Genomic DNA, 11,084 nt, shown 5'->3' with positions numbered 1-11,084 from the left:
CATCATAAGGGGTCTTTGGGCTGCACTTCGTCTGGCCCCTCACCTAGGACCTGTCTGCCTTGGGTGACCCTACTAGGGGCATGAAGCCCCTGACAGCATAGCTCCTAGGATCATTGGGACACTCAAACCCCTCCACCACGGTAAGGTGGCAGCCCAGGGAGTGGCCAGCCTTGTGGTCAGCCTTGTTTATTTTAGCTTTTAGCTAATGTTCTGCATTTTTTTTAAGCTTCTGTTCTGCTTGTTTTAACTTTTTTAACAACTCATTTTCAGCTCCCTCAGCAAATTTCAGCAAAGTTATTCAGCGCTCATACTGCAATTTCTGTAAAAGTGTACTTTCTTTTATTATATTTTAACACATTCAAAAAGTCGTCATTCAGAAAGATCCCTACCGGATGTTCCAGAAAACTTTATGAAATTCAGACAAATAAAAACAGTTTTTAGAGCATATAATAATGTGACACCAAACATTCTTTCTCTACAGAGAAAAAATAAATTCACCATTGGTTTGTATTTCTTCTTCAGAACTACAAATGATTGTACCTTTTAGATTTTTAAAGCCATACTAGTTGTCAAAATAGGGAATTTTTCTGTTTTTGATTTAATTTTTTTGTATCATTTATGACGAAATTAACAACTTAATAAGCATCACTCATTACCAAAAGTCTACAAGATCATTTGTAATAAATCAGTGAAATCAGCAGAATCATGTTTTGTTAGAGTTGTTCGTTTACATTCAAACATTGACGAGTTTAATTCAGACAGTCTCAGCTCAAATATGAATGTAGAGCCAGTCAATAACCCCTGGTTGTGACAAAAATTCAAATCAAAAACATTGAAAAAATATGTATTTGACAGCTATTATGGCTTTAACAGCATCTGTTTCACACAGTAACTGTATAGAAAGGTTGGACTCACCCTCCCACTGGACCCGTAGAAGGCACGTTGGAGCACAGACCCCAGCTTGCTGCAGATACAGAAGCATTTTTAAAGTATATATTTAAAATATCAACTGTGAAGCAAACTTAAGTCTGTCTGGGAGTGAAACTGAAGGCTTTCACTTGTAAAAACGTTGTAAAAGTTTAATGTCAGCAAACAGCACAGGTTTTATTTCTACTCGGGAATTATATTTATCATTTACAAGTTTTTTTTCTGTGCTTTAGTCTTTCAGAATAAAAGTCATTGTGTATGTGTGTATGTGTGTATCGCCTGCAACGTCTTCACTCTTTAGGTGATTTGGGGAAAATACTGGAAGGGTTTCAGGGCGTAAACCATGACAAACAGCAGGAGGAGAGCTGTAGAGGCTCTCCTCACCCCCTCACATCTGCACATCTGCCCTGGATGGGGGGCTCGCTGGTCGGGCCCTGGCTGGAGCATGAAGCTCTAAACGTACCTGGTTTGTTGGGTTAATCCTGGGACCTTAGTAAAGATGTTCATGTCAGCTCTGTGAAGCCTCAATAAAGCTCCTTAAATATGGCGAGTCGAGGCCACAGGCTGGTACCAGAAGGCTCTGAGTGTTTCTGCTGCAGCCACCGGGGCCCTTCGGCCCATTCATATGCTAAACACAAACTCGTGCTGCCCTCTGGCTCCACACATCTGCTGTGACAAACACACACTGAGGCTTGTGCACACAGAGTGCAGTGCCAACAGTTTGGCTTTGAACATTTCAGCATTTTATCTCCAACAATGCTGTGATAGAGGTGTGTGTGAACAATGTATTCACTAAAAGGGTCAGGACCTGGAGGGGAGAACCAGATTGTACACATGTAACACAAAGTTTTTATAAAAGCATTTTAGTCATTACTACAGGCTAATCAACCAAAACTGACCACATTTACATTTACTCGTCAACTGTTAGTGTCACAGTTCTGTGCAAAAGTCCTAATCCAGTGCTCAGCTCTGTATATTTTCCTTCCAGTGACCCAGACTTTCATGCAATCTTTTAAAGTGGTCTGGATCAAGAGTTCACCGCACAGTTTCATCAGTATGTTGCACACGCTGTTATAATGCGCCAACACATTGACTTTGGGCACAAAATGTTTTTCAAGTGCAGCCATGGTTTTATCAAATGTTGTACTTTGATCTGGAAATGTGTAGAAAAAACCAATGTCCCTCTAGTCCTAAGCAGTGTAGTATGATGACACGTCACCTTTCCTCTGGACACAGCTCCAGTAGAATTTATAATTAGCATGTATTTCTAGAACATTCGCTGCCATGTTGTAAACGGTATAACCAGGTCACCTGCATGATTCAGAAAAGTGGACTCAGGACTGAAGAGCTCATCGTTTGTTGTGGTGGGTGTAAATGAAAGTAAGGAGATGGGCGGTAAAACATGACAGAACTGTGTTCAGTCTCATGCTTCCTCCGGTCTCCTCCTCTCTATGGTGCCACAGCAGTGTTCTTTAGCAGATAGAAGAAATAACAACAATATAACAGAGCATGCATGCATTCTCTATGTAAACTTCAGAACTTCTGTTCTGTTAGTTAGCTACAGGTTTTCAGGACCCCCTGCTGAGCAGCTGAGCATTGATGGAGGCTGTGGAGAAAGAAAAAACATGCCTTCTAAAAACATGCCTGCTCTAAAACTGCTCTCTTTCATTCACAAAAACCATTTAGAAGAACTGCATCCTAATCTGTGGATTGCCCTGAGACTCACCGGCACTCTTCCTGTGATAGTCTCTGTTGTCAAACAAACAGGAACAGATCCAAAGTAGTCCTTAGGGGTGGAGTGTTGTATGGAAAGTTCCTTACCAACTCCAGTATTAGTAATACTGTAATTATAATTGCAAGTTTTTTCTGTTCTTGGACTTGCCCACTTTATTTATTTATAGAATATTTATCATATTCTTTGCTTAAACCAGGACACTTATGTATTACGGAAATTGGGAAGCATTCTCTCGGTGTTAGCCTCTGTGCCACCATTTTCTATGGAGCTGTTACCATTGCGGTTTGACAAAAATATAGTTCAGTCATCGTTGCCAAAACATTGGCCATAAGTTGTGCAACATTCTCAGAGAAAGGATGTAGCTGTGATCAGTGGGAGAAATACAGCTTTAATCAAAAGGCGGGGAGACGGAGGCGAACCCAGAACGCAGACGAGACATCTCAAAATGAAAAGTGATTTATTAAAGTAAAGACAAACAAAAACAAAGCGCTGGCGTGGCAGCAAAAGATAACTACATTCAAAAATCCAAACAAGGCAAGGCAAGGCAAAGCAAAAACAAACGTGGCATGGAGCATGGAGCGAGGTAACGAGAGGAAGACAACGAGCATGACATGAAAAAGAGGAATGACCCAGTGAGGAGTGATAAAAAGTGACCGGTTTTTAAAGACTGAGGATGATGAGGTAAATGGGCACAGGTGAGTGATAATGATTACTGACAGGTGGATATGGGCGTGGCAAACATGACTGGAAAAGTACTGGGGAGGTGAATAGTGACAAGACATGAAATCCAAAAGACAACTAAACCAAAACAGCAAGAACAAGAAACACCAAACAAAGAACCAAAACCCAAAAACACTGACATTCATGACAGCTTTGTAAATTTAGAGGATTTTAAACATCCCAATCTGATGCTGTCAGACAGCTGTGGAGACCTGTTCATTCACAGTCCCCACAGAGAAGCTTTTACTAAATCTTTACACATAAACACTCCATCAAAACATCAGGTTGCTTTAATGTTAGTTTTCCATCAGTAAAATTGAACAAACAGACTGACACGCTTGTTCTGTGAACCTTCCTGAGAGGTTACTGTCAGGATGCTGCCAGGCTGATGGAGGGGAGGTGATGGTTTGTTTTAGTTTGATCATTTACCATTAGCTAATACACAAAAAGCTGGGATTCTTTTAGTTAATATTTGCTACTTGAAACAAAATAATAACACTGCACGCACATTTCACACTGCTCACAACTATCTGGTGCAAATATAACTCCATAATCGCTTCTCTTTGTTTGAACAGGAAACATGTTGCGACTCTTCTGTCAAAAGTAACTAAAATGGCTGGTATAAGACAAATATTACAACTCCAGTTCTGAAAAAATTTAAATATTGTGTAAAATGTAAATAAAAACAATGCAATGATTTGAAAACCCCCTAAACCCATATATTATTTACAGTGGAACATAGTAAACATTAAATATTTAAACTAAAAAGTTGTACAGTTTTTGTATAAAATAAGGTAATTTTGTAACTGATGGCAGTAATCTATTTCAAATAAAAAGTTGGAATTGTCATGGTGTGGGGTGAAGGAGGCAAACCCAGTGCGCAGACTCATATTGAAAAATAAACTAACTTCATTGGAAACGAAAACAAAGAGCTGACGGGGCAGTAAAACAAAAAACACTAACTAACTTAAACACTTATGAACAGACCTGAGACGAGATGAAAACCAAACATAGCATGGGGGACGACGAGACACGAACAACCAGAAGGGCAGCAGATCAAGGAGGCAAAAGTATGACAATGAACCAGCGAGGAAATGGAGAAAGTGACCGGGTTTTAAAGGCAGAGGGTAATTATGGAAAGTGGGCACAGGTGAGTGATTACAATTGTAGGCAGGTGGAGATGGGCGTGGCAGAAAAACCAAAACTGACTGAGGAGGAGTGAGCGTAGCAGGAAACACACACATGAGGAACAAGAACGGAACTGGGATAAACAAGAAACAAATAAGGCAAGAAACGAAACAATCAAAATACAGAAAACACCATATGAACACAAACCCAAAGGAGACCAGAACACAAACATCAAACACAGGGGAACAAACAAAACCGAATCCTAACAGGGGTAGGGACGACAGAAGGTTGTAAAAGTAAGTGTGAGGATCTGGGGGTTTTGTCCCCGCTCTGCCGGTTGTTCCAGTGACTCTCCTTCCTCAGCTGTGGCTGATTCACCTGATGAGCAGCACCTGCATTTAAGCCTCTGTCTGGGTTCAGATCTTTGCTGGAGCATCACGCCTTATGGGTCAGAGTCTACAGCCACTTGGTTCTGACTAAGCCCACTGCCAAGCTAACGATTTTTGTCTTGTACCTTTTCCCTCGCCCCAGGTCATTTTTTTACTCACTGGAACTGCCTTCCCCTCCCTGGACTGATCCGCTGCACTTACCTGGAGAACCTACCTGTTCCTGGACCTCTGGATACCCCCTCGCCTGGACAGCCTCTGTTTCCTCCCACCTCGTCTCAGCGTTTCTCCACGCCTCAGAAACTGTAAGACAAAGAACTATCAATTTCTCAATCCTGCAAACTCTCTAAATCATTCAGTACGCGAGAGTCACCTTGTCCCTCCTCGCCTTTTTCAGATCTCCCAGGTTGTCCCCTTCCCCACCTGATATCACTGTGCACCTGTAAATAAAATCACTTACCGTTTTAGTCCGCCTCTGTGTCTGGTTTTCAGTTCCGCTCTCCCGACGTGCCCTGGTTTATGTCAGTAAGTGGTATAAAAAAGAAACAGCAACTAATCAGGTAAACTGGCAACAGGTCAGTAAGAGGACTGGGGATAAAAAACATTTTAGAGGTTGAATCTGGGAAGTAAAGATGGGTAGTGGTTTACCAGTCGAATAGTGGTAACAAAAACTGGAGATAAAAGATACACTGCACATTCTTAGTGAATTATCTTGGGTATGTTTAATCATCATCCCTGACACCATGGTTCTACTGATCAGGCAACAAACTGGCCACCTAGTACAGTACCAAGTATAGTAAGATAAAAAGACAAATAGGAAGGCCAAAGAGGAGATGTATAGATGTAGTTAGAGAGGATATGGAGGTAGTTAGAGTGAGGATAGAGGACCCCAAAGGTCTGACTTTCATGTCAGAAACACTTGTTAGTCTGAGCTTTTCTTCATGACATCTAAAAAAGGACACAACTGGAAAAGCCTGAAACTCATATGTGTTGGGGCTCCATATATTGAATATATTTTATTGAAAATGACTTTGGAAACATTTTAATAACCTCAGTGAAACAGGCCAATATATTTTTGCATGTTTAAAATCAATTTGATCAACAGCCTTTATACCAATAAAATGACAATACCAGGTTATTCTAAAATAATGTTAACCACTGATAAATCACAAATTATATTTCAGTTTGTAGGCCTAGTTATTGAATTTTTTTGTTGTTTTCATTTCGTTTTCAAAATTTTATTGCCATATGCACAGTAGTAACACATTTCCTTGTACAGTGAAAATCTTACTTTGATGTCTGCAAGAATGCCAGTCAAAACTAGTCAAGTAGTCAAGGGTTTAGAAAGGTATAGCAAAAAACGATACACAAGTAAATACAATATATATATACTAAGTAGTGCAAGTCAGATGTAATCAGGTTGTTGGTGTGCAAATGTAAACATGTACTGGTTCAGCTGTTATAGACTCTGATGGCAGCGGGGAAGAAAGAGTCTTGAACCTGGCGGTCCTTTATTTTCCCCTTCAGTACCTCTGGCCTAAAGGAAGAAGTGTGAAGAGTCCATGTTGGGGTGTGGGTGGGGTCTTTGATGATTGAGGCATCTCTCCTGTGGACTCTACGGTGGTTGATGCTGCACAGAAGGGAATGGTCCTGATGATCCTCTCAGCTGTCTGTACCATGCTCTGCAGGCGTTTGCAATTCCTGACTTTGGCACTGCTGTAACACACGGTGATGCAGCTGGTCAAAGTGTTTTCAACAACATAGCTGTAGAAATTTCTGAGGATCTCAGCCGACATGCCAAACTTCCCAAGCCTCCTCAGAAAGTACAGCCGCTGCTGAACCCTCTTCACCAGCTGTGGGGTGTTCACTGTCCAGGTGATGTGCACCCCCAGGTACTTGAAAGTGATCACCCTCTCCACCGCTGGCTCTTGGATAAATACTGGCTGAAGAGGTCTCCTCTCCTTCCTCATGTCCACTATCATCTCCTTCGTCTTGTCCGTGTTGAGGGTGAGGTTGTTGTCCTCACACCATGACACCAGATTTGCCACCTCCCTCCTCTAAGATGCTTTATCACCTCTGGTGATACATCCCATCACTGAGGTGTCATTCGTGAACTTCAGGATGATGTTGTCCCTGTCGTCGGCGACACAGAGGAGGGTGTAGAAGATAGGGCTGAGGATGCACACCTGTAGGGTGCCCACGTTTGCCATGATACTGGCTGAAGTCCTGTTGCCAATCCTGACAGACTGGGGCCTGCCAGTCAGAAAGTCAGGAGCAAATCACAGAGGGTGAAGTTCAGGCAAAGAGCGTACAGTTTATGGGTGAGCTTGTGGGGGATGACCATGTTGAAGGTGGAGCTGTCAACGACAGAAATCCACTTTGGCCTTGGTCCCACTGTGACTAGCTGTTAGCTCATCAGTCCTTTCAAAATAAACTCTCCTTCTCCAACCTGAGGGTGTTCAAAGAGCTATCTACAACAGGTACCATATTTATTGTTCATAACCTTATCATAGAACGCTACTTTAAAATGTCTGAACCATCCCTTCCAACTTAACCAACTCTTTTTACCACTGATCTGCATTAGTGATGTAGGGCTTTAAGCTCCGCCTACTCCCCCGCTCACATTCATGGTATTACATGATTTTTCTTTCAAAAAAGTATTAAATAAATAATTACAGTTAAACTTATTAGATAAATTAATATTTGACCATATAGCAGCACGGGAAGAACTATGTGAAATAACAACAGCCAACAACTAAAAAAATGATCCAATGTGTATATTTCTATCTACAGAGGGGCTGGGCATAGAACATGTACTGGACCATCCATCCATAGCTGTAATGTTTTCTCTTTTGTGGGAGGGGGTGAGGGGATAAATACACAATGAACTTATGAATGAGTGTAAAGCTAATAATGAGCTGCATTCGCCAACAGTCACTTTGCTTACTGTGTGGAAATCCTTTTCTCCAGAAGATCTGTTGTTTCAGCAGGTTTACTGTCACAGCCCACTGATTCCAAATGCAGGGGGGTTCATTGTGTGTTTGTGTGTGGGCTGATGAATAGCAGAAAATATCCTGGTTGCTTTTTGTTTCGTTAGCACCAACCCGGCCCAGAAACTGCAAGACTTTTCCTGCTTCCTGGAGGTAGCTCAGACAGATGAAGCAGGTCTGTATGTGGTTCTGACTAAGGAATCAACTTTTTCATCTGTTTCACTCTACTGAGTCTTTCATCCTGACTGTGTTGGACAGAGTTGTCCTACTTCCTTTCTCTGGTTGTGTCTCCCAGCTGGCTGAAATGAGCCCACACGTCTTCGTTAGAGCCATAAGGTTTGACAATGACAGGGTGCTTTTAAAGTGGACATTGAACAAATTATGTTGAGGTTAACTTTGGAATGTAAGCTTTTGTCTTATTCTGTGATGTGTTTAGATTGGGGTGAATATGGGGCTCAGGTTTTGGATGCTGACATTTAAAACATTGTTTAAAACAGGCTGATGAACTGTTCTTCAGGTGAGAATGAAGACAAAGAGGAACACGAAGTTGCTCCTGAGGATGTTCCACCTGTTTGCACTGGTTTCATGTGTTTCAACTTCTGAAGACTTCAATTGGACAAAGAATGAGAAAACATCTTTCTACTTTGGCACCTTCCCAACAGGTACAGACTTCATTTAAACACAGTGCACTCCAGAAACTGTCATTAAATACACATCATCTCTTAAAACAGCAGCTAACTTCATTATTTAATTAGCTAAATTTAATCTTGTGTCTTAAATTTTTATTTGCAAACAAAGGTTAGGAAAATGCAACATGTCTGTCGCATTAGGAAAATATCTCATGAATCACTCGCAGATTCTAATGAAAATCTTACAATGTAGTGATTAAATGTGCATCTACAGCTGATTAACTTGGAGTCAACTCCACTCAAGATGACTGCCACAGCTAAGCCACATTGGCAAACAGAAAAATGGCTAAAAGTCAGACATAAAGGTGGGAATAAAGTGAAGGACTGCTGCCCATCTCCTCTCATCCGATAATTACACACCATGAATTACACACTTTTATTGTAAATTAATTAGGTGAACCAGGGGCGCAGATCTGCCGGCAGCGCACTTTTGAGGTATTTCCAACTTTAGGCATGTTTTTACTTTTAACAACACAATTACTGTAAACACAGAGGCACTTGGGGGCTTGGTAGAACTTAAAAGCTTAATTATTAAGTTGATGTTAATGAATAAGTTGCTGCGCATCAACAGTGTTTCAACCATAGTGTGGGGGATTTGATGTATGTAGCCATCATATGAATGAAGTTGTCCCATACTGCTGGCATGGCATGGCAAATATCTAACCTGTCAGCCAGCTCCCTCTCACCAGCACCACCAAAGCTGCCATTGTTCCACAATTACAGGCAACTTTACACAGCTATTTATGGCTATTGTCTACAACTTGTCAATCTTAGGATTCTTCACATGTAATATTCTGAACTAATCCGCTGATCTGACACCGTATTTTTAGTGAGAATATAAGTGCCCCTTAAACAATTCACATGCATTTTATGTGCATCAGCTGTATGTGCACCTTGCAAGTGTTCGGTCACCAATGTGTGTTTACATGTCACAAAAATAGAATAAACTTTTTTAGTTTACATTGATAGGTTATGTTGAATGAGGTTGTATGTGTGATTCAGTTTCATGAAACGTTCTGCTTTAAACCATAAATGCTCAAACTCGTGAGAAAACATGACATTTTTTTCAGTAAATTATGTTGTGGACATTAATAATGTCTTTCTGAGCTGCCTTCTTGATATTCACACACCTGTTAAGACCAAAACATTTGCCTTAACTTGCTCAGCTCCTTGGTTCAGTGTAAACTACTAACAATGAAGACTATAAGCTGTGTTTTAGAACAGCATTACAAAGCATCTGGCCTCACTGTTCACAAGTTGTAAGCACATAAAGGCTTGCTTCTTCAAAATCCTTCAGAGAACCACCATTACTGCTTTACTTCAACATCTGTAAGAATCTGGGCAATTCCTTGCCGCTGTTTTCTACCATTAACTTTAAGCTTAAACCACAAACCCCAGTCATCACAAGAATGCTGTAATAATTTTATGAATATCAACAGCAAGATGAGGCCCTCCACCTGTGCCCTGAACTCCTTTCCTACAACCATAGTGAAAGTGCATATCTCCACAATAGGCCATCTCATCACTTCTATAATAAACCACTCTCTACCAGCTGTTTTTTTCTGTTCTAAAGCAAGTCATAGTTACACAACTTCTGAAAGCACTGTCTTGCATGTCTTAGCCAATTACAGCTGAATGTCATCTGCCTGTTTCCAACTTTTCTTTTTTCTCCAAAATGTTGGAAAAAGCTGTTGCTGCTCACTTAAGGGTCATCTTAAACACAATCTTTTGGTAAAATTTCAGTCTGGTTTCTGCTCTGCCCACAGAACAGAAACTGGACTGGTGCAGGCTGCAAAGGACCCCCTGATGGTAGAGGGTGCTGGTTCTCCTTCACTCCTCATCTTGTTTGACCTCTCTGCTGTATTCAACACTTGATCAGGGCATTCTTCTAGATTGCTTATATCTCACAGACACTGCTTTCACCTGGTATAAATCCCAGCTCACCTAAAGAACTGAGCAAATTTTCTACATCCCACTCTCACACAGTCACCTGTGAGGTTTCCCAGGGGTCAGTCCTGGGACCCCTACTCTTCATCCACTACATACACCCCCTAAGCCACATCATCAGCTGCCATGGAGTTTATTTCCACTGTTATGCAGATGACATTCATATACATGTGAAAACTACAACTGCACTTTCATCATCATCATCACCATCATGGCAGCATGACAGATTAGCGGTTAGCACTGTTGCCTCACAGTAAGAAGGTCATGGGTTCGAACCCCAGGTCTTTCTGTGCAGAGTTTGCATGTTCTCCTCGTGGGTTTTCTCCAGGCACTCTGGTTTCCTCCCACAGGCTAAAAACATGCATGTAAGGCTGCCTTCAGCCTTACCAGGCCTCCCTTGAAAAAGAGTTCTGTGATCTCAATGGGATTTGCCTGGTTAAATAAAAAAAAAGTAAATCATCATCTACTCTTACAAAACTCACCAACTGTCTGGAGAGGATTAAGGTGTGGATCGATCACAACTTTCTCAGACCGAAGCTATTTTACCCCTCACCAGACTCAC

General features: G+C 41.4%; 2 protein-coding genes and 1 long non-coding RNA gene across 7 annotated transcripts in view; 2 read left to right on the top strand and 1 right to left on the bottom strand.

The window, feature by feature from the left end:
• Positions 1-1,494, bottom strand: part of crybgx (crystallin beta gamma X) — an 18,612-nt gene extending 17,118 nt beyond the window's left edge. The window contains exons 1-2 of the mRNA XM_017439704.3: positions 1,391-1,494; positions 916-964 (exon numbers count right to left, since the gene is read on the bottom strand). Coding sequence (XP_017295193.1) covers positions 916-964; positions 1,391-1,434 — 93 coding nt within the window. The 5' untranslated portion in view covers positions 1,435-1,494. The remainder of the gene's footprint in view (positions 1-915; positions 965-1,390) is intronic.
• LOC119617727 lies at positions 84-5,580 on the top strand. Its single transcript, XR_005234119.1, has 3 exons — positions 84-140; positions 5,042-5,201; positions 5,294-5,580. It is a non-coding gene; the product is annotated as an uncharacterized LOC119617727 (long non-coding RNA).
• Positions 5,581-7,945: 2,365 nt separating this feature from the next.
• Positions 7,946-11,084, top strand: part of lctla (lactase-like a) — a 28,627-nt gene continuing 25,488 nt past the window's right edge. The window contains exons 1-3 of one of the 5 annotated variants that reach the window (XM_025002414.2): positions 7,946-8,061; positions 8,182-8,222; positions 8,404-8,548. In XM_025002414.2, the coding sequence (XP_024858182.1) occupies positions 8,410-8,548 (139 nt within the window). In that variant the 5' untranslated portion in view covers positions 7,946-8,061; positions 8,182-8,222; positions 8,404-8,409. Of the gene's footprint in view, positions 8,062-8,102; positions 8,223-8,383; positions 8,549-11,084 lie in introns of those variants that run through there. The other 4 variants (XM_025002413.2, XM_017439705.3, XM_017439706.3 and 1 more) reach the window with 4 other exon arrangements.

Source organism: Kryptolebias marmoratus, linkage group LG15, assembly GCF_001649575.2.
Source record: "Kryptolebias marmoratus isolate JLee-2015 linkage group LG15, ASM164957v2, whole genome shotgun sequence".
Classification (NCBI taxonomy): Eukaryota; Metazoa; Chordata; class Actinopteri; order Cyprinodontiformes; family Rivulidae; genus Kryptolebias; species Kryptolebias marmoratus.
This window is presented reverse-complemented; position numbering and strand designations above follow the sequence as displayed.